At 63.9% G+C, this 23965-nt stretch overlaps 7 protein-coding genes across 7 annotated transcripts in view; 6 read left to right on the forward strand and 1 right to left on the reverse strand.

Moving 5' to 3' along the window:
- The window catches only part of MNEG_2746 (cytochrome c oxidase subunit VIb), a gene marked incomplete at both ends in the record, with an annotated part of 2414 nt that extends 1482 nt beyond the window's left edge, over positions 1–932 (forward strand). The window contains 4 exons of the mRNA XM_014048772.1: positions 8–90; positions 310–391; positions 626–663; positions 917–932. Coding sequence (XP_013904226.1) covers positions 8–90; positions 310–391; positions 626–663; positions 917–932 — 219 coding nt within the window. The remainder of the gene's footprint in view (positions 1–7; positions 91–309; positions 392–625; positions 664–916) is intronic.
- Positions 933–1730: 798 nt separating this feature from the next.
- Positions 1731–3730, forward strand: MNEG_2747 (hypothetical protein; the record flags this gene model as incomplete). Its single annotated transcript, XM_014048773.1, has 6 exons — positions 1731–1835; positions 2075–2258; positions 2465–2550; positions 2766–2926; positions 3277–3469; positions 3677–3730. The coding sequence occupies 6 exons, from the start codon at positions 1731–1733 to the stop codon at positions 3728–3730; spliced, it is 783 nt and encodes a 260-aa protein (XP_013904227.1).
- Positions 3731–4719: 989 nt separating this feature from the next.
- On the reverse strand, positions 4720–7281 carry MNEG_2748 (Putative isoaspartyl peptidase/L-asparaginase 4; the record flags this gene model as incomplete). Its single annotated transcript, XM_014048774.1, has 6 exons — positions 4720–4791; positions 5284–5426; positions 5671–6322; positions 6494–6575; positions 6765–6964; positions 7105–7281. 6 exons carry the CDS (start codon positions 7279–7281, stop codon positions 4720–4722), a joined length of 1326 nt encoding a protein of 441 aa, XP_013904228.1.
- Positions 7282–7582: 301 nt separating this feature from the next.
- Positions 7583–13201, forward strand: MNEG_2749 (hypothetical protein; the record flags this gene model as incomplete). Its single annotated transcript, XM_014048775.1, has 10 exons — positions 7583–8480; positions 8785–8997; positions 9320–9377; positions 9765–9886; positions 10049–10434; positions 10704–10859; positions 11755–11832; positions 12065–12170; positions 12387–12754; positions 13022–13201. The coding sequence occupies 10 exons, from the start codon at positions 7583–7585 to the stop codon at positions 13199–13201; spliced, it is 2565 nt and encodes an 854-aa protein (XP_013904229.1).
- A 1134-nt stretch (positions 13202–14335) lies between these two features.
- On the forward strand, positions 14336–15980 carry MNEG_2750 (GTP cyclohydrolase II; the record flags this gene model as incomplete). The annotated part of the gene is made up of 5 exons (XM_014048776.1): positions 14336–14413; positions 14648–14725; positions 14966–15034; positions 15273–15677; positions 15894–15980. The coding sequence occupies 5 exons, from the start codon at positions 14336–14338 to the stop codon at positions 15978–15980; spliced, it is 717 nt and encodes a 238-aa protein (XP_013904230.1).
- Positions 15981–17479: 1499 nt separating this feature from the next.
- MNEG_2751 (hypothetical protein) lies at positions 17480–21273 on the forward strand (the record flags this gene model as incomplete). Its single annotated transcript, XM_014048777.1, has 6 exons — positions 17480–18337; positions 18641–18796; positions 19052–19291; positions 19477–20089; positions 20304–20462; positions 20657–21273. The coding sequence occupies 6 exons, from the start codon at positions 17480–17482 to the stop codon at positions 21271–21273; spliced, it is 2643 nt and encodes an 880-aa protein (XP_013904231.1).
- Positions 21274–22869: 1596 nt separating this feature from the next.
- MNEG_2752 (hypothetical protein) lies at positions 22870–23848 on the forward strand (the record flags this gene model as incomplete). The annotated part of the gene is made up of 3 exons (XM_014048778.1): positions 22870–22972; positions 23178–23671; positions 23807–23848. The coding sequence occupies 3 exons, from the start codon at positions 22870–22872 to the stop codon at positions 23846–23848; spliced, it is 639 nt and encodes a 212-aa protein (XP_013904232.1).
- Between the last annotated feature and the right edge of the window lie 117 nt (positions 23849–23965).

Here is a 23965-nt window from a genome sequence, read left to right on the forward strand (position 1 = left end):
CCCCCAGGTCGTGACCGCGCCCTACGACCCGCGCTTCCCAGCGACCAACCAGGCCCGCCACTGCTTTGTGCGCTACAACGAGTACTACAAGTGAGGCGCGGGGGCGGGGGGGCATGCCTGAGGCTGCAGCGCGTGTGAATGGGGGTGCAAAGGGTGCGCACCTGCCAGGGCTGCGCCATGCTTGTGGCGTACCTTGTGCAGCGCTGGGGTCATACACAGGACCCCTGTCGCTGCCGCTGACTTCAACTACGCCTTTTTCTGGCTCAATGTGGTGTACCCGTGTGCTGCCGTGCCGCCGCGCCGCGGCAGGTGCGTGTTTGAGCGCGGCACCGAGGCGGACCGCTGCAACTTCTACAAGCGCGCCTACGAGAGCATGTGCCCCGCGGACTGGGTGGGTATGGCAGCGCTGCTCTTCTTTCGTTGGTTCTCGCATGCCGAACGCGTCAGATAGCCCGCCGTTTCCCGAGCTGGGCACGCCGGGCCGCTCGGTCCGCTGTGGGTGAGGTGGGCGGCTGGCGTTGGAGGGGCTTGCGGCCTTTTTTTCTGGCCGCCTGGACGGCTCGTCCACGCTGGGTTTCAACATCGCCCCTAAACCGCCACGCACCTCAACGGCTGGCGCCGTCAGGTGGAGGAGTGGGAGGAGCTCCGCGAGAAGGGCCTCTGGTGGGTGGCGCCTCCTGCGCGCCAGCCCCCTCCTGCACGCCAGAGCCTGCTCGCATGCCGGCCCGCCTGCACGCGTCTTTGTTGCCGCCATGGACTTCTGCGGCTGCGGCGATGGCGCATGCGCCCGTCCTACGTGACGCGCTGCCTGCAATGTGTTGCCTGTAGCGGCCAGGTTGCCGGCCCGTCCCTCTCTGCTCCTGGCGATCTCCTCACATCCGCTTCGCCTCGGCGGCTTCGTCGACTCACACTGCAGGATGGGCAAGTACTAAGCGCGCGACGCATGGTGCACCGCAGCACCAGTTGGCTCGGTAGCAAGAACGTTCGCGGCGAAGCTCGGCTGCCATGTCAGCAAGCATGTTGGTAGCTGAGGCGCGCGCCTTTGTCGCCGGTGCGTAGCTGGGGGCACACCGTGCCCAGGCGCGCCGCCTGCCTCAGATTGGGGGCCTACCCTCCCCAAGGCTTAACTGCAACGTGTTGTTGACCACCGCGAGGCTTTCCGCCCAAGCTTGACATGTGGCTTTGCGGGTAACACAGATCGCCGTGGTGGCGTTGATTCATGCGCGTGGCGCCAGCGCGTCGATGGTGAGGGGTTCAACAACAAAATTTGGCAACAGGGCAAACAGCGGCTGACACTGGCAACGTCCCCGACGGGCGTGATGCTGCGCATGCTTTCACAAGTGCGTAAGCAAATGCCAGTGTATACCTACAACTTTGCACAGTCTTGCACAGCAGCAGCCCCACGCAGCACACGCGCCCGATTCCATCCCATGTTTTCCCAAAGGGTCGGGGAGACTCTGGCAGTGCCGCCAGGTGGCAACGCTGCTGAACTGCCCAGGAGGTGTTCTCAAGTCTAAGATAAACCCTATTCAACGTGATTTCACCATCTTAGAAGCCACCCTTGAACGAACACGCAAGGAATCCCAGCGGGTGAGGAGTTACCACCTGTGATCTCCCGCCAGAACTGGAAAGCCGGCATGTAACATAACGTGCAAAATTAACTCTGGTCCTGTTTGTTGATTGCAACATTCAACCCCGTACCCAGAGGACCAGTGCTTGCCACGGCAACCATGCAGACCCTTGCCCGCACCAGCCGCGTGGTCGCGCCTCTCGCGCGTGCCAAGGGTCTATCAACTGTTGCGAAGCCGTTCCAGAGCTTGGCAGTGTCGCGCAAGGTGGGTCACTAGCACGCGTCACGACGACCACGACTCGGCACCACGAAGCGTTCATGGACGAGTTTGGTATGGAAGGACGCTAGTCAACCTTACAGAGTGTTCCGTGGAGAGACGGGCCCCTGAAGCGGCCCGTTTACGCTCAGCGGCTCGAGACAGTTGCCATCATGCGCGAGCTGTGCTCTCACCTCGTCACAATCCGGCCAACCTCACCCACCTCGGCGACCCCGGCGCCCCGACAGGTGGCGGCGCCGCTCCACGCCGCAACCAATGACGCGGCCGCCTCAGCCAGTGAGCTCGCCGACAAGGCGGCCGCGAAGGCCAAGGAGGCCGCGTCTGTCGCGGTGGACAAGGCCAAGGAGACGGCCACCAAGCTGAAGGGCGCCCTCAACCAGGCCACCCTGGACGTGGACATCAGCCAGTTTTGTGAGCACGCATCCAGCCAGCATCCCAGCATCCCCCTTGTGCCCCCCCCCTCGCCTGGCCGTGCAGTGCCCGGAGGTGTGGAGCGCGGGCTCCCAAGCCGCGCGCAAGACGGGCGAGCCGCATCGCAGCGCCCGCAGCTGGCGCCCGTGCCCCTTCCCTCTCATGCAGCGCACCGCGATCCCTGCCCTCCACCCTCAACCACCCAGTGAAGTTCAACTTTGCGGCCCAGGTGGCGCTCACCGCGGTCTCATGGTTTGTCGTGTTCACCACCTCCCACGCCAACATCGTCAAGGTGCGGCCGGCCCCACCCCTCAGCCGGCCCAGCAAATGCCGAAAGCGTTGCGCATGGCCAGCCTGTTGTGCTGCTCGCCCCATTTCGCAGAGAAAGGAAGACGCCCTGGCTGCTTGCAATTATCGTCGCGCCGAGGGTGGCTGTCGAGACCTCGCTGCCTCACCTCACAGCCTCGACGCCTGTCGCGCGCGTGCGTGTGTGTGTTCACACGTCAGGGCACGTCGGTGAACCCTGTGGCGCTTATCCTGCTGGTGGGCGTGGCCCTGGCCGGCTACAGCGCCTACCTGTCCTTCACCTACCTGACTAAGGCCAAGAAGGAGGGACTGGGAGCCCTGGACGGCTGGGCGCAACTCAACGCGTTCTACGAGCACGCCACGTGGGTGCCTGGGGCGCAACCCGAAGGTTGCCGCGACCCTCTGCTTGCTAGCTGCGGCGCGGGCCAGCGGCTTGCCTGCTGGCATTCTCGCACCCGCGATTGCCGTCCGGCAGGGAACGGCGACGGTGCGAGCAGCAGTGCGTGCATCCTCGCGGTCGTACCCTCGGCGCCGGGTGATGGAGCCTGCTCATCCACCTGGCAGCTGCTGTGCCAGCGGCAGGGCAACCCACGAGCAGAGCGGTGCTGTTGGACCTGAACAAACACACAAGCACGCACGCTGCGGCGCGCTCCTCCCCCCCCCCCCCGTGCCCACCTTACCCGAAAGCACCCGCTCTACTCTGCCCCCTCAGCTTCAACTTTATCGGCGCCGCCGCCGCGATCCTGGCGCTCTTCGCCTCCGTCGGCACGCTGCTGGTGCAGTCCCAGAGCAGCTTCGCCACCGAGGCGCTGGCGCAGGCGGCCGGCAACGTCGTGCTGGCGCACCTGGTGTCGCTGGCGTTCCTGACGGTGCTGACCCGCAAGATCGTGGGGGCCTACGAGAAGGTGCGGGGCAGCTGCCACCTTCCCCCTGCCATGTCCGCTGTTGGGACGGCTCCGTGGTTCAGGGTAGCTTGCAAATTCTTGCTATGGTAGGGGCCAGGCTGACCAATTGTGACCCATGATTATTCCCTTATTTGCTAGCCCAACAAACCGACCCAACCGTCCTCCCTGCACCTACCCATCCGCTGCACTGCCGCCGACCGCCTGCAGCTGGCAGCGTGGTCCACCGAATTCAAGAACTCAATCGCCAAGCTGGGCGCATGACGCCGCCACACCCGACACCTCATTGCGCGCCACCTGGCGCGGTCTGCTCCTCTCTGGGAGCGCTGGGGCCCCTGAGGCTCCCTTCTTTGCTGGGCCGGCCCTGCATCCACTGTGCTAGCCCCTGACCTGCAAGGGACACGACGAGTTTGGCTGCATCCCAAAAAAATACAAGGCGAGCTTGACGAGGGACACACACACGTGCACACACATGGACATCACATGCACACGTATGCAACCACATGCAAACACTTCACACGCGCACACCTAAACTCATACACACTCACACACGCGTGATGACATCAAAATCCTTGAACCTGCGAGCGCATACTATGTGATGAGCAAGCGCGCCATCGCGCGTCTGGCTGTAACTACACGTTGACAATGTTGTGGCCAGCCGTAGCTGCCATGCGTGGTGAACGCGTCCTGACAGCAGCAGCCTTGCAGGCAAAAACCTCTGGGGTAATGCCGTGAGCCGTGTGAACCTTGGCAGACGCAGTACGGCGTGGTGGCTGCACGGAAGCTTAGCAGCCGATTGCATGAATGCTTCTGTTGGTGTGCTGCCCTCCGAGCCTGTTGCTTGTGCCAAGCCAATCAAAGAAACTCCCACGCGCAGAGCAGACACGCGACGTCTGTGTCTGGCCGCTGTGGCAGGCAGCGGTCATGAGGCTGCGGGCGCCGACAGTGCAACGCGGCCGATCACGTTCTCTTAATGTTGCTGAATGCAGTGGCTTCATAATCGGCGCATTTCGGTGATGAACCCAACGAACTCAGCTGGATCCTCACTAATTCAAGACCACAATTCACACAGATGCTGCGCGCCGGGAATTACCCCTGGGAATTCATGACTCCACAAAGAATATACGGTTACTAGGTTGGATGCCCTTCATCCACAGGCAATTCCCAGCAGCAAGCAAACTCAAACGATGCCACCTTGGCTTGCCGCGCCGCATCGGCCCTGGCAGCACCGCCTCCACGGGGCCCCTCAGCTGCTACAGCACCTTGGAGCGCCGCTCCGCCCCCGCCATCGCCGCCGCCGCCGCCGCCTCCGCCGCGACCCACACCTGGCAGCCGCAGGATCATCGCCTCTGGTGCAGCCATGCCGGCTGCTTGGTATGCCACGCCAAACGCCGGAGACGTGTGTGCCGCCGCCATCTCCACGCGCAGGCGCCCACGCCCGCCCTGCTGCGCGCCTGCCGCAGCGGGTGCATCCTCGCTGCGGCTGGGGCTGTCGCCAACGCATCCGCCGTCGTGGCCTGAAAGCGGTGGTGGTGAACTCTGCACCACCCTGGCCATGAGTATGCCACACTCGATCGCCTCGGGCCCCTGCACAGCAAAGCGGCAAGCGCCAAGCGGCCGCAACCCAAGTAGGATGCTCAGCTGCTGCCGCGTCTGCCCAATACGGCCTTGGCTCGGCAAGACACTGCATTACGTGTGCACATCAAGGTTGCACCCTGCGCCATGTGGCCACACAACCGCCGCTTCCTCGCTATCTCATTTTTTGGCTTACTTGACACATCCCCCAACGCCCGCCCTCCGAGGCCCCACGCCCCCACCTGTGTCATCGTGGCCTGCAGCAAGGCGGCGGCCGTGGCCGCGGGGCCCTCGTCCCCCAGCAGCTGCGCGCGGGCCGCGCAGGACCTGGCAAGTGTGGCGCGTATGATGGCCTCCCCCAAGCCGGATATGCTGACCGCCACGCCTGGAGCGCAAGGGTGAGGGTTTAGGGTTTAGGGCGAGGCGAACTTTACGTCCACGTTGCTGCAGAGCGAAGTGGACCCCGTACAAACCGCACAGCCTCCGACAGCCAGGCGCATGCCGGGCAGGCTTCCTGACGAAGTGCCTTCAGAAGAGCATTCGCTGCAGGAATACTGGGTGCGACACAGGTACCGCGACAGGGCCCCGCTCGCCCAACACACGGCCGCAGGCGTCGCCCTGCCGCGCACCTGGCGCGCCGTCGAGCCCCCCAGCCGGGTCCTCCGCCCAGCAGCCGCAGCCGTGAACCGCCGCCTCCCCAACACGGCCCTCCGCCTTCATGGCCAGGCCGCCAGAAGACACGCCCGCCGCCACCGCGCCGCGGGGGCCGACCACGATGCAGCCCACTGTGTCGCACACATCTCCTATGCGCCGCGGGGGCGGTGCCTCGTCCCCGCTGGCCGCGCCCTCGGCGGCCTCAGGTGTGTGCTGGGCGGCCGCGGTGGCGGCGCCGTGCCGTCGTCGCTGATTCTGATGGTACAGGTTGTTGTTGTTGTGCTGCTGCTGCTGCTGCTGCTGTTGCTGCTGCTGCTGCTGCTGCTCCTGCTGCTCGTCCTGGCAGCCGTTGATGATGCCCGTCGCTGCGGGCCCCACCCGAGGGCGCTTGATCGGGCGGATCTCCTCCCCAGCCTCTGCGCCCTCTTGGCATCCCGCTGCGCCATCGACCTCCCCCGCTGAGTCGCCATGACCGTCCTCCTTGACTTCACCATGCTGCTGCTGCTGCTGCTGGTGCTGGTACTGCTGCTGCTGCTCCTGCATAAGCTGTGCGTGCTGCCCTCCAGCCTCCCGCAGCATCCTGCTGTAGCGCCGCCAGGCAGCAGATGCTGCAGGGCTGATCAGCCACTGCGGTGGGCGGTTGCAGGCGTGGCGCGCAGGGGCGTCAGGCCCGGGCTACAGCTCATGGCCCGCTTGCGGCCAAGGCAGTCGCACCAGGCAAAGGCACAGGGTTGCATTTTTTGTCAAGCTCCCTCATTTCATTGCCACCGCTGGCCACTCCTGCGCTCGCCCTCGCACCGTCGCGGCTGAGTGAGCGCTCGGTGCGGCCTCCAGCCCACGCGACAGTGCCCAGCGCCGAACGGCGTCCCCTACCAGGAACCTGCGCCCGACATCGCGTTTTAGTTGTGCGTTGAGTCAAAAGGCGCAAGCTGGCTCAACCAGCACACGTACCTCAAACGTGGTGCCTCGCATAGACTCATACATCAGCGGCATTCAGCCACATTACCGTGTGCACACTCAATGGGAAATGCATGAATGGATAGCAAGTGCAGAGCCGTTTTTTGCTCACATCGGGCGCACCAGCCCCAGCGGCAGGGGCAGCCGCGACTCCTCGGCAACAAGCGCAGCCGCGGCGCCCGGGTGGCGCACGCCCGGCGCCGCCCCGACCGCGCCGAACGCGCCGTCGCCGGCCATGACGCTGGCGTCGCACTCCACATGGCCCGCGATGTTGAGGTTTGAGCCAGACCCGGCGTTGGTGAGGGGGCTGTCCTGCGTGCGCGGCACCGCAGTTTGAGGCAGCAGCACCGCGCCACGCGCAGACTCCGTGACGCTGGGGCAGGCAGCAAGCTAGGCCATTGCCTGACCGATGTTGAATGTGCTTCGTATGCTAAGCAGAGGTTTCCACCCACCTCCAACATACGAAGGGCAGCCACCACGGCGCCAAGCTCGCTTCGGCCGGCGACGAGCGCCGTTGTCGCCGCCGAGATCGCTTCGCACATCAGGCGCTTGTAGGCGCTCTCCTTGGAGGGTGAATGCCACCCTGCCCCCACATGCACGGCCACGAGGCAGGGCAGGGCGGTGTCCATTTCCAGGTGAAGAAAAAAGCTGATCACCAGAAGACCTGGACCTTGGCTTAGTCACTCTCATTGCATGGACGCGAAATATACAGCGCAATTCAATATGCGATCAAGCTGAGGTTGCTGTGAACCCTCGCCGATAGTCGTTTGCAACCTAGGGCGGACCGCTCCCTGCCGTGCGAATCACCAGGACTCCCGTTGTCTATAGCGCGGAGGCAAAGCAATGCAGCTTGGAGCAATGAGAGCGCTTTCTGCCGCGCAATGTGTCCCATGCGCAGCGCAGCGCCGGCAGATGCTCTCTCCGTTGCCGATGCACCACACGGCTGGGGCGGCGCGCCGCCGCATGCGCAGCCGCCCTGCCGCAGCCAATGACCCACAACGCGTCGAGCCACCGCAGCGACCTCTGCAGCCGCCCACATCAGGTAGTGACAGCAGCAACAGCAACGGCGACGACGACAGCGGAGCTGCACGGGGCCCTCCTCGCATCCTCCAGTGGCTGCGCCGCCGCCTCGGCCTCGCCGGCGAGCGGCGGCGCCTCAGCCCCGCCGTCACGCGCGCACTGGCGTACCTGCGGATCGTCCTGCTCGGCTGCGCCAGCGCGCTGCTGTTCACGAGCCTGCGCACGTACGCCGCTGCCAGGGCGCGCACGGCGCCACGGGAAGTGCTGTACTCTGATTTCGTGAGCCTCGTCGACCAGCGGCGCGTGCGCGCGGCGCGGCTGGAGGCGGGGACAGGCAAGGTGTTTTTTGATATCAACCTGCCCCAAGTGGCGGCGCCGGCAGGGCAGCAGCAGCAGCAGCAGCAGCAGCAGCAAGCGCAGGGGGTGCAACAACAGCAGCAGCAGCAGCAGCAGCAGGGCAAGCAGCAGAACACCAAACAGCAGCAGCAGCAGCAGCAGCAGCAGCAGCTTCTGCTGCCTGTCCGAGCCAAGCAGGGGCTGTCGCGACACTTTTTTGTGAAGGTCGCGGACAAGTCAGACCCCCTGCTGGTGTCGCGGCTCCTGGAAGCCGGCATTGAGTTTGGCGTCACCCGGCCCGGCGTTCAGGCGCAGCTGGCCAACGTGCTGGTGACGACGCTCGCGCTGTGGCTGTCGTTGCTGCCGCTCCTGTTCGTGCTGCGGCGGCTGGTCGACGCGCGCAGCGGGGGGGCGCAGCGGAAGAAGAAGGGCAATGGCGGCGCGCCGCCGGTCACCTTCGCCGACGTGGCAGGTGAAGGGGCTGGTCGGGAGGGAGGAGGGCGCCCCGGCTGCCAGCTTCGCGCGCGCTTGGTGTTTTGGCTGGGTTTCGAGGGAGGCGCGGCGGCGGACGAGCATTTTTGTTGGAAGCAGAGCGGCTCTGGGCCAAACTGCGCAGCCGCGGCGCATGCGTGCCAGCGGCCGCCCTCTGCCCCACGGCCCGCCCCAAACCCCCTCGCTTCAACTACACCCTCTCTGCTCATCACCCCTCATCAACACAACTCACTGCAAAGCCTCACACACCCATGACCACCACGCACCCCCGTCCATTCTCAAAGGCTGCGAGGCCGCCAAGCTTGAGCTGTGGGAGGTGGTGCAGTGCCTGCAGGACGCGGCGCGCTACGCCCGTGTGCGCGCCCGCATGCCCAGCGGCGTGCTGCTCAGCGGGCCGCCGGGGACGGGCAAGACGCTGCTGGCCAAGGCCGTGGCGGGGGAGGCGGGGGTGCCCTTCATCGCCATGTCAGCGTCGGAGTTTGTTGAGCTGTTTGTAGGTGCGCAACCGTGTGTGGGGTGTCGACCGCCGTGCGCCGTGGCGGCTGACCCGGCAGTTCAGGGTGGGGTCAGCCACAGGCCGAGCGTCGCGGTGGGTCGCTGTGTGTGGGGACAGCAGAGTTTGGCGAGTCAGTGCTGGTTGGTCCATGGCCAGCCGGCAGGCTGCAGCGCGGCCGGCACCGGCTGGCCGTGGAGGGCGCCGCCCCGCCTTGCGCCTGGCGCCCAGCCGACGGACTCAGGCCACTGATTCTGCCCTGTTGCGTGACTGCGCGACGCCTGCTTGCGCCCCCCCCCTCCTTGCGTCGTCGCCGCCGCTCGCAGGCCGCGGCGCGGCGCGTGTGCGCGAGTTGTTTGCAGAGGCGCGCAAGGCCTCACCCTGGTGAGTGCTGCGTCGAGGCCGGCCATCATGCGGCATGCCACTTTCTCCATAGCTTCTCGCTCCCCTCCTCACACATGAATGCTGTGCATGGCTGAGGCATGTGCAGCCCGAGCTCCAAGCAGCATGCATGTACGTCTCAGCGCTCACGCACGCATGCGGCCCCCACCACCGCACCGCACCTAACCCCACGCGCTCGCACCCGCAAAGACCATGCCGCACACGGACGCCGTGTCCCCAGCCTATGCATAGACTCACAACACCCCCCCTGCATCTCAACCCCCCTTGCAACCCGGCCTGGTTGTCACGCCTGGGCCCCTGCCTCGGCCCCACGCCCTCCCACCCCCACCCCCAACGCAAACCCTCACCCCACCCGTTCTGTCCCACCAGTGTCGTGTTCATTGACGAGCTCGACGCCCTCGGCTCAAAGCGCGGCATGGGCTTCAACGACGAGCGGGACCAGACCCTCAACCAGCTGCTCACAGAGCTGGACGGCTTCGAGGGGCGTCCAGGTGCGCGCGCCACGCGCCCTTGCGTACCGTCCCCTTTCCCTCCCTCCTGCACGTCGTGCCCTGTTGTGTTTTGCAGCCCCCCAGCGCGGTGCCTCATCCCCTCGGCTCTACGGCCGACCCCCGCCTCTGCTGCGCCCAACCATTACCGCTGCGCCATCCCAGGCGTGGTCCTGCTGGCGGCCACCAACCGGCCCGAGGTGCTCGACCCCGCGCTGCTGCGCCCCGGCCGCCTCAGCCGCAAGGTGGTGGTGCCGCTGCCCGACGAGCCCGGCCGGCGCGCCATCCTGGCAGTGCACCTGAGGGGCGTGCCGCTGGAGGGCTCCGCAGACGCCGCCGCCGCGGCGGCCGCCGCGGCTGGCGCGCCGTTGGAGGATGCGGCGGCGGTGGAGGAGTTCGCAGCGGCGGCGGCGGCGGCGGGCGCACGGGCGCTGACGATGAGCGAGGCGGCGGCGCGGCTGGCGGCGGTCACGCCGGGGTTCAACGGCGCTGAGCTGGCGAACGTGGTGAACGAGGCCAGCCTGCTGGCGGCGCGTGGCGGCAAGACAGAGGTGTGTGTGTGGGGGGGGGGGCGCGAAGTGAAGAGGAATGGCGGAGTTTGGAAGCCCGCTAGGCGCGTCGTCCTCTGTGCTGTCGTGAGCGGCGGCGGGTGGCGACCCTCGAGTGCTCAGGGTGTTGGGCGTACGGCGTCATCACCACGGCAGGGTTGCGTTTCCTCTGCAATGCCTGCCGAAGACGCTGTCTGCCTGGGGCAAGGGCGGCCCTGACATGTTGCTGACGCGTTGTGCCTAATGACTGCCTGACCGCGCCTATCAAACAGGTCGGCATGCTCGAGTTTTTGGAGGGCGTGCGGCGGCAGCGCTTCGGTGTCGACGGCGGCGGCAGCGGCGTCGCCGGCGTGGCGGGCCCCTTGCCAGAGCTGCGGCGGAAGCTGGGCTCATGGCTGCTCGAGGCGGCCGGCGCGCGGCCGGTCAAGGTCGCGAGTGCGTGACGCGGGCCGCGGGCGTGGCGGGAACCCTGTGTAAGCTGCTGGCCTGATGGCGGGACTGTGTGGGAACAGAATGTGACTGATGCGGAGGATGGGTGCAGCGCGTCAGCCCGAGTCTCCCAATAGCTGCCGTCGGGCCCGGTTTCCACGCGGCACCAACACGCGGCGCCCTTCCGCTCGGGAGCGGGCCGCTGGATGCCTGGTGCCTGGTGCCTCATGACCACAAGGGCCAGGCCAGACTTTGCGTCCGCGTACCAAGACAGTGGCTGTCCAGAAGCAAAACAGAGCCTTCGTTTTCGTTGGATGATGGAAAGGGAGGGGCGACGTTACCTGTGGCGCGGTCAATAGGCCGCGGGCGATGCGTCGTGTGCCAGTGCTGGGCTTGCGCTAATCCGTTTCAGCATCGCCCACCAAAGTGAACAGCCCCCCGCCATTGAGCCACATACACGTTGCGTACAAACCACGGATTCGTTCACACGCTTGCACGAACTATTATAAACACACTGCGCTCCGCCTTCACACATCTTCTTCCTCCGGGACCCTATCCTAGCGTGCCCCACTGGGCCTGGATCGCGCGTTATGAAGACTGCTTTTTTGAAACAGCAGACTAGGGGGACACAGGCCCTGAACCGAACGCGGCTCCACTGCGCAGCGATAGCTCTGCCCCCGAAGCACAGGCAGCCAGTCCGCTCCACCACCGCGCTCACGGCGTATGCACTTGGACCTGAAGGCCTTCATCGACCAATTCACGAGGAGCTGGTGAGCATCGACTGGTAGCTGCGTCCGCCGAGGTGTGGTGTGCGTGCGCGCCTGGCGCGCACACTGCGGCCCGTCCATTGTGCTCGTGGCGCCCACAGACCCGCCCGCTGCGTCGCACCCTCAGGTGCGGACAGTCTTCATTGCAGAGACGCAGCTGCCTACTAGGCATGGCAGCTTCCGGCTCCGTGGCTACAAGCACTCGGTGCGCGTGAGACACACCAAACCATAGATTGAGCCTACCTGGCATGGTTATGAAAACCGCTGGCACGCTTTGGCCTTGGAAACGTAAAGACTAGCAGGTTCCTGAAGTTCATGCTTTGCACGTCCTCGCTGTCAAATGCAGCACAGCAGCGGGTCGGTGCTGCCGAGGTCGGTGCCACGCGAGGCTGACGTCACGGCCGCGGCTCGTCGCCCCTGCGGCACCCCCCATGCAGATTGACGGCGGCAAGACATTTGTGGAGCCGACGGCGATCATGTGCGGCCAGGTGGAGGGCATGGAGAACGTGACTCTGCGCGTCCACGACGCGTGCTTCACCTCTGGTGGGCGCCGCTTCTGTCCGCGCTGGCTGTGGGCATGAGGCGGAACGCCTAGGGCAGCCTGCAGGCTGAGCTGGGTGCTCAATCACGACGGGGTTGGGGAGAGAACTCGCCTCGATTGACCGCGCGACCAGTGTCTGGCGCCTGGGGTGTGCTCTGCTGCCCTGTGCCGTGCCTGACCCCATCGCCCGTTCGGCTGGCGCTGCACCGGCTGCGCAGAGGTCCTGGGGTCGCTGAAGTGCGACTGCGCCGAGCAGCTGCAGGCGGCCATGGAGTATATCCAGCTCAACCCGCCGGGGATAGTGATCTACCTCTGGCAGGAGGGCCGCGGCATCGGCCTGGCCAACAAGATTGCGGCCTACAAGCTGCAGGAGCAGGGGCTTGACACAGTCGACGCCAACCGCGCCCTCGGCCTGCCGGACGACCTGCGGGAGTACACCAGCGTGCGCAACATCCTGCGGGAGATGGGCATCAAGAGCGTGCGGCTGATGACCAACAATCCGCGCAAGACGCGGCTGCTCACGGAGTTGGGGGTCAAGGTTACGGACCGCATCCCGATCCAGATCAAGGCGGGCGACCACAATAAGGTGTGTTTTAAGGGGGGGGTGAAGGGGGTCAGAACAGGCTGCGACAGGCCACAAAGGGGTCTGGGGCCCAGGGCACGCTCAAAAGAAGCCGCAGCTGTCGGCGGCGCTGGCGGGTCACGCCGGCTGTCGGCTGGGTTGTGTCCACAGGCAACGCCGCTGGGGCCACGGCTTGCGCGGCCCTGTGGCCCTCTGTCTTGGCCCGTTGCGACTGGTGTCTTATCTGCCACACCGCTCTCTCACGTTTGCGCTTGGCATTACACTGCTCAGGGCTACTTGGAAGCCAAGACCAAGCGCATGGACCACATCATAGACCAGGTCTACTGGTCGGGCGCGCCCCCCCTTGAGGCACAGGGCGCGCTGAGCGTGCACCCCAACAGCAAACACGCGCCAACTAGCAGCAGCGTCGCGGCCAGCGGCAGCAACGGCAGCGGCGTGGAGGCGACGTGATCACGGCGGGGGAGGCTGCACCGCTCTTGCAGTGTGTGTCGGATCACGGTTGTGTGAGCTTTGTCAATGGTGGTCTCAAGGCAAGCCAGGGCCGCTTGCCAAGGGACCGCTTTGTACCTGACAACCTGGATGCATGCAGTGTGGTATCCTTTCCCTTTCTTTTATCAATTGGTTGGGCGCGTATCTCGGCTTGCGTGCGATTTTGGTCGAACAGCACGCTTGTTTGTTGCTGCAATTGGGCGTGTGCCTGCCGGCGTGTGTCCTCGGCCCGCCAGCAGCCCTCGTGCGCGTGCCGGGTGTTTGGGCCTCATCCAGATCCAGTGCCATTCTCACGTGGGGTTCGTGTACCATCCTTTCTTTGCAGCAAGAGGGCTTTCTTGGACAAGAACCTGCGCTGCGTGCGTTTGCTTGCCCTTTTTGGCTCCAGGGCATTGCCGCCTCTGTCAGTGCAGTGGGTAAATCCTGGACATGATTGCTCTGATGCAGCGTCCCCATGCGGTGGTCAGACGTGGCATACAGCGGCGCCAGGAGAGAGATGTACATGCAGGGATGGAGATGCGCGGACTCGGGCGATCAACCATTAAGCAAACCACTGAGTGAGCGCAGGCAGCTCAGCGACTTTGATGAGGTATTCTGGCTACTTTTCTTTGCACCAGCTGGAAAGCTTCTACAACGAGAGTCCTAGTCGGGCATTGATGGAAGCCCCAACTAACATGACAAGTTACCAGTGTGCGTGGTGCTGCCCACCATTGCCCGCCAGGCCTTGGGCAGCGCCATGGCATGACTGCACGTGGATCGAGGGCGCTGAGCATGCCAGCGATTGAATGCGGGCTTGCAGGCCCGGTCAGGCTCCCCCGTCCACCATCCTGCCATGTAAAGATTGATTTTGATGCGATTTTGTAGGTCTGCACTGAGCGCTCGCGAGGTTTACGGCGTTGAACCTCGCATGTGCTTGATCCCACGTGCGCCCCGTGGTTCGTTAGCTTTCTTGTCGCAGCACCGAAAGCATTAACGGTTCGTTGAAAACATTGATTTTTCATCGTCTTCTTCGCTTGCTGTCACGTTTTCACGGTCCATCGTTCGCGCCCTGCCCCGACGCAGCCCGCCTCAAGCCCCACAAGCGCCTAGATGGCCATGAGCATGCGCACATCGATTGATAAGGGCGCTTGCGCGCGCAGCACGCCTCGGGGTAGCTGCAGCCGGCCCGTGTCGGTGCGCGTGAGCGCTGATGCTACGCCCACAGCTCAGGTCACCCGCAAAGATGGACTCCACCGTATCATCAGCGAAGAAAATGTGAGCAGATCAGCGATGCGGGGGTACCTGGCCGCGCCACGTTGAGCTGTAGGAATCACGGGGGGCACACATGCTTGGATTGCAGCACATGTGACCCAAGCATTGGCCGACACCCTGCATTACACGCCCCCAATCACCCGCCTCCTTTGGCAGGTGCGCACCGTGCAAATCGCCGAGACCATGCTGCCCACACGCCACGGCAACTTCCGCCTCCGCGGCTACAAGCACTCGGTGCGCCAGAAAGCGATGCGCACGCTGTGGAGCAGATTGTGATAGCCTCAACGCAACGCTTTTGACCCGCAACTGCTCTCCAAAACGGCATGTGCATCCATCAAGCGTGTTGTAACCTGGTGGAGACGGCCTGGGAAGAACCGATGCTGGCCCTTCCTGGGCTCAGTGCCCGCCCGTGCCTGCGCGCAGCATCCGTGCACCCACAGCCACCCTACCTACCGCTTCTGCACCTTTGGACAGACCGACGGTGGCAAGAATTTTGTCGAGCCCACCGCCATCATCTGCGGCCAGGTCGAAGGCAAGGAGGACGTGAGTGGCCTGCCCCTGGGCTGATCAGTGAAGTGGACGTGCATGCACACACTCCCCTTATCCCAGAATGCCCACCTTGTTTTCTAATCGAGCCATTTGCAGGGCACATGGGCCGCCAGCACAAACCGCTTATTCACAATGAAGTGCAAGCCCAAGAACATGCTGGCACGTACGCATATTCACGCAATATATACACACATCCCAACCCCCTCAAATTCACCCCACCATACGCCACCAGGTCGCCCTGCGCGTGCACGACGCGTGCTTCACCTCCGAGGTCCTGGGCTCCCTCAAGTGCGACTGCGCCGAGCAGCTGCAGATGTCAATGGAATACATCCACGCCAACGCCCCCGGCATCGTGATCTACCTCTGGCAGGAGGGCCGCGGCATTGGCCTGGCCAACAAGATCGCGGCCTACAAGCTGCAGGAGCAGGGGCTTGACACCGTCGACGCCAACCGCGCCCTCGGCCTGCCCGACGACAGCCGCGAGTACACCAGCGTGCGCAACATCCTGGCGGAGCTGGGCGTCAAGAGCGTGCGGCTGATGACCAACAACCCCCGCAAGATCAGCGAGCTGACTCAGCTGGGCGTCAACGTGACTGGCCGCCTGCCCTGCCAGATCCAGGCCGGCACCTACAACAAGGTGTGCATTTCTGTGGCTGAAGTGCTGCAAAGGAGTGCGTCGCTCTGGACGGGCTCGCGCTCTGCTGGCACCTGGAGGCAAGGCGTCTCAAGCCAGCATTGACCACAATCATGCTCGCGTGTTTGCTCAGGTCATCTCGGGATTGTGCTCGGCGTGCACCTTTTCTCACCCCTCCCCTTCCCCCATCTTGCCCATCATCAATGCACCCAACCGCAGGGCTACCTTGAGGCCAAGACCAAGCGCATGGACCACCTCATTGACAGCCAGTATTACTCTCTTGATGAGGCGGACAAGGCCATGTGATCTGCTCTTCTTTTGCTCGATCACCATGCAACCAGTGTGGCGCGTGAAGGCCCATCCTCGACCCCGGCTGCTGGTCGCGACGCAGAGAGATTGACAGATTCCCCGTTCACACGCAAAGGCGGCGTCACTTTTGCCGGGCCCTCTTTGCGCAAGTCGGGCCGTACGCGTTGTTTCCATGCCACATCGCCGAGACCGTCACCCACCGCGCACCTTGACTGTGCGAAAGCGCGAACAACGCCACAATGAGCTGGTCCTTCACACAGCGCCACAAGGCGGGCAGCGCGATGTCAACGCGCTTCACTCACCTGATCACTTGGGAAACATGTTCTTTCACCGGCTCACCTGGGCTGCAGTTGCGGGCTTCGCGAGCTCGCGGTCTCGCCCCAAACTGCAAGCCGTGCACATGCGCGCTGCAGTGAGATTCTTCAGTGCATCGCGAACGGCCACCCAGATGTGTACCACAACCTATTCGCCTGCCTGCCGAGGCGCCACGTGTTGTACCACCAAATCTCCACCATTCTAACAGCCCTGTCTGTGTCAAGTGGGTGCAACTGTATCCTCAACCACCACCAGTGTAAGGTGGACACTCTACTTTTGAGGCTGATGTGTTATCACAGGGTGATGATGTGGCTTGCATGCCAGCAGCAGCGCCAAATGACAAGGTTCAAACCTGCAGCACCACCAACAGAGCAGCAACATCGTCCAACTTTCGTACTGTCACCGCATCAGGACTTCTGAACGGCAGTGTGCGGGGTATCCTGGACTGCGATTTTTTCAGCGTGTGATGTGCAGTCGCAGCATGCGCACACAGACTATGCGTGGGTGGTCACCCTGGGTGGTGTTGGTCATGCTTAAGGTTGTGATGCTTGCCCGGGACAATGGTGGCCAACACAAACGCGCCAAGTAAAGGAGCGAGGCGCAGAGCAACCGAATTCGAGACCTACATTGTAAAATGTGAATTCCATCATCATGAAGATACTGTCGAACTAGTGACTAGGGCGTGCGCAGCTGGTCGGGAGCTTCAACTCGTTCGAAAGAGGTTTTCGGCTCACAGCAGCCGATGCATGCTGAGGTTGCATCGAGAACGTTACATTGCGGTGGAATTTTTTGTAAAAAATCTACTTACAGTTTCAACAATTCCGACGCGCTTCCTAGAGCGAGGCGAGAAGCCCGCCAAAGATCAAAACCTATCAAAGCGCTGCAAATTGGAGATTCATACTACGATGTGGTTTTTATTGCTACTAGGAACGCTATGTATAGGGAATGGAGCGTTTGCCGCGCCGCAAAAGGCCCCCACGGCGTGGGCCCCGTTCTACAGTGAGCGTGCAGCCTTTCCGCGGGCATTCACGCGCTATATAGTTACATTGAGATACTAGTGCGAGCTCATGCATGCGGGGAGCTGCCAGAAGGCTACGTCATGCGCAGCCGCTTCGTGCGACTGAGATGATGTGACCCCCGCTCCGTCTCCACCATACCCTCTTTTGAACACCGCAGCCGCAATGGTCAACCTGACAAGCGTTCCGGCATACCGCGCGCCCATGAAGCAGCTGGCCGACAGCGCACCCCTGCGGCGAGCAGCCGGATACCCAATGTCGGCCGCTGACTCACGGCCGGCGCTGCAGCACTTTGTGTCGGTGGCATCTAGCAGTGGTGGCAGCAGCCTGCAAGGGCCGTCCAGCCTGCCCAAGCTGCCAGAGGTCGGCCGCAGGCTGCTTCAGGACGCAGGTTTTCAGACAGCGGCTGAGGATGACACGTCCGCGCACGCTGCGCAGTTGCCGTCCGTCTCCGCCGCAGCAGCACGTCAGGGCGCCTGCACCGCTGGCGCCGCGTGCTTCGCCCCGCGCGGCGGCTTTGCGGGCGTCGACGCGCCGCCAGGGGGTGCGATGGCGCTGGCTGTCGGGCGCCGCCACATCGTGCAAACGGCAGGCGACGTCATGTCCGTTTTCAACATCGGCGCTGACGGCAGCCGCAGCAGCACCCTCCGCACCATCCCCCTGAGGTCCTTCTTCGCGGGCGTCGGCTCAGGTTGCACCGGCGTCGATGACGGCGCCGCGGTCTATGACAAGCACGCGGATCGCTTTGTCGTCGCCGCCTCGTGCGGCGGCTTTGGACGGGTGCTTGTTGCAGTGTCGTCGACGCCGTCGGCCGCAGGGACTTGGTTCCTTTTTGGGCTGGTGGCTGACGGCGTCGACACCAAGCTGAGCTGCACCGCCCCAGAGGAGCAGGCGCTCGCCGACTACCCCCAGCTGGGGTACAACAAGGACGGCCTCTTTGTCACCTACCACTCGTACTGCCCCAGCAACCCCTCCAACGCGGGCGCGGTGCTGCTGGCGCTCCCCAAGTTCAAGGCGTACCAGGTCCGCCTTTTCACAATCGGCACCGGGTAGCTGCATAAGGCTCAGATAAGGTGCTTGTGTGGCTGTTGCCTGGTGCTCTCCCTGCTGGAACGGCAATTGGTCACTCATTTCTCTTCTGGAAATGGCTTCAAATCACAATTTGGCGAAGTTGGTCAAACGCGTAGCGGTGCCCTCCTTTTTGGGGGGCGTGCATGTGCGCGGTGGCAAGCCCTTACCTGGGCACGCACGCGCAAGCGCACATGAACGCCGCCCATGCATGGTGCGAACGCGCAAGGTCAATGTCCATGCGCACTTGAATTGCAGGGCTCCCCCAGCATGTACGCTGCCGTCTACACGTCTGCGGAGGTGGCCGCCGCTGCGGGCCTTGCTGCTGGGGCTGCAGCTGTGAGGCAGCTGCAGCCAGTGGCGCCTCAGTCGGCGGACGACGTTGCGGAGGGCGTCGCATTCTTCGTGGCAGATGTGAGCCCATGAATCCAATGTTCACTGAGGGTCGCCTGCTGCTGCAGGGTGCTGCTGATGCAGGCATGCATTGTGGTGCTTCACAACAGCTGTGACATGCAGCTAGAAGTGCGGAGTGGCGCCTTTGGTCAACCAGTCTACTGCCCAGGCCAGATTTGATACACGTGTTCAAGGTTTGAGCTCTACATCAAGCTTTAGCACAACGCCCATTCCTTTGTCCCGCCCTTGTCCCACCCACCCCAACGTGCACTGCAGCACCGGCCCCGCTCCGGCGCGAAGCGCAGCAGCTTCACGCTGGTCTCTCTGGTCAACACAGGCGCCCTCTGGGGTTATGCCGCAGAGATCAACGGTGTGCCACCTCCGCTGCTGCTGGCTTCCGTCGTGCCCTGGGGCCAGCCGGCGCCCATCTCATCCGCCGGGACCCTCAAGCAGCCCGGGGGTGGCGCTGCCCTGGGGGCGGGTGGCGTCGGCCCGACAGGGTTCTGGAGCGGAGGGGTGAGCTTGGCTTTGGCTGTAGACTGAGTGTTGCTGCCGCCGCAGACAGATAAAGCCTTGTTGAATGCCAACCTTGGCAATCCAGCATAATGATGCTGTTAGAGCGTGACACACAGCCACAGCCCTTGCCTCATTGGTGTGTTGAAAGCTTTTCACACACTACTGGTTCCGTCGCCCTGCCGCAGGCGGCTCTCGCACGTGGCAGACTGCTGCTCGCCACCCGTGCCGACACAGTCGAGGATGGAGGCCTCTACAGCCCCCGGCCAGGCGTGATCTGGGCTGAGGTTATCCCCCAGCTTGCATGGGGCGCTGCGCCGGTCAACGGCACCGCTTTGACTGTCACAGCAGACACCTGCGCGGCGGCGGTCGCCAGCGGCATGGCGGCCGAGTTTGACTGGTCAAAGGATTACTCGCTGACATGGGGCTCCGAATTTGCGCGCAACTGGAGCATGTCCCTGGGCATGTTCAGGACAGCGGCCGCCGCCAAGCCCAAGGCGGCGCCGCGCCGCCCGTCGCGCGCTGGCGTGACCGGCGCTGCGACTGTCGTTCTGGACCGCACGAGCCGTCTTTCCAGGGCAGCGGACACGTCACCCGCGGCAAACTTTTTGGCCATGGGGTTTGCCAGCAGCGCGGCCGTGGGCGGGATCGGCGGGCTCATTGGCAGCCTGTTCAGGGGCCCTATGGGCGGGTCAGGGTACCGAGGGCGCCAGGGCAGCTGCGGGTGTTCAACCACGTGCGGCTATGGGGAGCTGCAGAGCTACAGCTACGTTTACAACTTTGACGACTACTGTGATGCTGGTGGGTGGCTGGACTGCGCCAGGGTGGGTGGCGGATATGTACAGCCTGGGTTTAGGCTGCGTTGTGCGTGTGTTTGTTCTTCTTACAGCTGGGGCTGCGGCGATAGCGGTTTGCAATCTTGCACTATTGCTCGGCTTTGTGGGCTCTGATCATGAGGACTGCTTGACCTGGTGAGAGCCCCGTCATGTTTCTCTTGCGGCCACCTGTTCACCAGGCTACAACCAGTGGGGCCCCTCCAACAGCAACGACATGTGGGGGTCCACCTACAACGGCGCCTACTGCACCGGCAACGCGGCGTTTGGCATGGTCGGCAACAACCAGTACGACCAGTGCGGCCGGTGGTGCGAGCTGCGCTGCCCCGGCACTGGGCAAAGTGAGCGCGCGCAGGGCCGCCGGGGCGTCGATTGTGGGGAGAGGGAGGGGGCGTTACAAGAGATCGGACGGTGGCGGGGCCATGGGGCTTCATCACTCAGCAGTCATGAGCCCCCCCTTCAACTCTGCACCTAATGTCGTCAAGGTCATCTTTCTGTGACACGATCCACATGGGCACACTATCCAAACCCGCAGGGAGCGCGCCGCGGTACGGATTTTATGGCGCCACCAACAACTACCCACCGCTGATGTACGCCTCCCTCGACCCCAATGCGGAAGGTTCCACCGCCGAGGCCGCCACCGCCGGCCAGGTTTCATCAGCCCTGGTCTCTGCTGCCGCCTCAGCGCCCTCGAGCGTCACCAAGCCGATGAAGGCTGCCGCCTGCGCAGCAGCGGCGGCTCTGACAGGGTCTGTTGCGCGGTTTGGGTCTGTGGATGCGGGCGGGGCACTGGGGCTGGCGTACCCAGCCGTTGCAGTCGCGCCAAACGGCGCGGCCGTCCTGGCTTTTGTTTACTCGGGACCTGGAAGGATGCCAGACAGCGGGGCGGACGCATTTCCCGGCGTCGGGGCTGCGTTTGTGGGCGCTGGCGCGCGCGGGGCGGTGCCCATTTCGGCGCTGCAGCGCGGAGACGCGCCGATCGCGCTGAGCACCGCGCCCGGCGCCGTCACGTGGGGCGAGCTAAGCGCCGCGGACGTGCACCCTGAGACGGGGGCGGTGTACGTGGCCGCGCGGCGCGGCGGAGCTACGAGGACACAGCGCGGGACGGTGGCCACATGGGTCGGGCTTGTCCCCCAGGCGCTGACGCCCTGACGCGGCCAGGCAGTGCGCGCTCGTCCCCGCCTCTCTCGGGGACAGACATCAAGGCCAGGTTGATGTTCATTTACTCTTGATCTAGAGACCGGTGCCAAACTTCTTATCATTGATTGTTCCATAGCCCTCTGCTGACTGGATCAGTGTGCCTGATGGCGTATTGCCGTTGTAGCATGATTGATCGCCATGAAGAGCAACGTATTGCTCCCATGTGGCCCTGATTTAGGCTCACGTGTATGCTGCGTCACCTGCCCCGCTTCTGGGGCGGTGAAATTCCTATTGTTTGCTTGAGAACCTACCCATGTGGCCAGCCTAGCTGGGCTTCCAGGCCACACCAGTCCAGCGGCGCTCTACCCCAGGCCAGTGAAGCACATGCAGTTTGGTTGAGTTGACAAGAGCAGTTGAGACTGTAACAGTGACTACGGTTGTAATATAAAGTCATCTGTGTGCCAAGACAGACTGTATGCAAACCATTTTTGCGGAGATGTGAATGGGAGAGATTGGGCCGGCCATTCCCGGGAGGCCCCAGCCTTGCACCACACGCAAAGCACGCCCTTGCCAGCGCGGCCTCACCGCATGCAGTTCGCCAGGGTTCAGTGATCTTGGGCGTGCGTGCATCCAGCAGCCCCAGCCAGACATCTTTCCAGCCTGGTCGCACGCGCCACGCCTGCAGCTGGCCTCGCCTCGCTCCCTCGACCCCCCCCCCTACGTGCCAGTCTCACAACAGTCGTGAGCTCTGCAATCCTCCGACCAAGTTACTATTTGCAGCTGTATCCCTAAGATTTGGGGCCTTCCGCCTTTCATACTAATTATGCGTGGTGAGAAGCCACTGGCGGTGCTGATAAGGGGGGCACTTGGAGAAACGGAGACATCATCAAGTCCTGAAAGGAAGCACGATCAAGGCTGTAATGGTCCATTGGATTGCAGCACGTCATGTGCTGTCCTTTTGTCCTGCTCAGGCACCCTCCGCTGTGCCTTGTGCACATGTGCGCGAGGCAGCTGGTGAGAGGACAGCTCAGCCCAGCGCGCTCGGCAATGCAATGCTCATGAAGTCAGGCCCCCATCATAACCACACTCTTGTGCCCTTTGCACATCACAAATGATCAAGCACTTCTATCATGCAACCTGACGCCTTGTTTCAATGCGCGCGCACCAGCTGTGAAGGCTGGCACAGCGGTCAAACACAACGAAGTTGCGCAGTCAGCGTGGTGTCCATGTGCCCACGCCAGACCTTTCATGGTCGGGGGATGGCTGGTGACAGGTTAAAGTTCCAGAGCTGTCTGTCTGCATATTTATGGACGTCGCCTGTGATGTGACAGCCGGTGCACGATGAGCAGCAGACGCGGATGCCTCGCGCTGGGGCTCCTGATCGTCACGGCGTTCAGCATACACACATGTTGTGATGCGAACACATCTCATGCATCCCAACCCGCGGCCCAGCCCGCGCCCGGGGACAACAGCCAAATCGCCCATGCTGAAGCGCGCCTGAAAAGCGACCTACTGGACCTTGAAGACGCCTTGATTGACGAGAGCGACCAGGTGAATCAGACCATCGTCGTGGATGCAGACGCTTCCATTGCCGCGAGCGCACCGGCGATGCCACTCCAAGAGCTCGCGCAGCTGCTGCTGGACGACGCGCGGCAGGCCGCGGCGTCGCCGCAGCAGGTGCCAGAGTCGCCCTGGCCGGCCTACCTGTATGGTGAGTAACAGCCTGCGGCGCTCTCGTGGCGATCGCACGCACCCCAGCCAAGCAGCTGCAGCCGAGCCTTTGGGTCAAGACCCCCGCACCCTCTGCAGGCCGACGAAGCGCCGGCTCGCTTGCGCGGCCGTAGCTGGGGCGCAAGCGGTTGCGTATGGGCCTCGAATACCGTGCCGCTCCAAACGCACCCATTATGCCCACGCAGTGCCCACATACGAGACCTACACAAGCTGGGTGCTGGGCCGGCTGGCCCCGCCCAGCGCGGCGCCCGTTCGAAAGTGGGTCACGCAGCCCTGGCGGCTGGTGCAGGACCCGAAGGCGCCGCCGCTGCACATCACGCCCGCGCGCTCTTCGCAGCTGCAGCACGCGGTGCTCTCCAGCCTGTCGGACGTGACGCGCACGCCGCTGGACCGCTGCCAGGCGCTGCTCGCGTGCACGGTGTCTGTGAGCTTTGGCGTGCGCACCAACCTCGACCTGGACGGCGGCGAGACGCTCGTCGCGCTGCGCAGCGCGTTCGGCCGCATCGTCGGGGGCTTCGCGCCGTCCCGCATCGGCGTGCGGCTGCTGAGCCCGACGCAGGCGGTGCTGGAGGCGGGCGCGGCACACCTGGTGGTCCTGGACTTTGGGCAGCCGCGCGGGCACCACAGGCGCGCGCTGGGGCAGCGGGAGCGGGAGCTGGTCGAGCTCCCGGAAAAGCAGGTGTGGTTGTTCGATTACACACTTGTTGGTGCGGCATGGGAAGCAGGAAGGGCGTTGCAGCGATCCCCTGTGTCAGGGCCGGCTACGCAGGCCCGATTCTGTTGTGCTGTGGCAGGTGTTGTGTCCGCCATGCAGCCGCAGCAGTTCTCGCCTTCCTCAAAGGATGAGGCTGCTTAACAACATACGGTTAAATGCAGTTGAATTCGAGCAAGCGTGTTGCAATGCCTGTCAGCACCACGTGAACGATCAGGTGTTGCCCCGTTCCGCCCCCTCCCTACCCAATCTCCCCTGCCC

The sequence above is a fragment of the Monoraphidium neglectum genome (assembly GCF_000611645.1).
Source record: "Monoraphidium neglectum strain SAG 48.87 unplaced genomic scaffold scaffold00321, whole genome shotgun sequence".
Taxonomy (NCBI): domain Eukaryota; kingdom Viridiplantae; phylum Chlorophyta; class Chlorophyceae; order Sphaeropleales; family Selenastraceae; genus Monoraphidium; species Monoraphidium neglectum.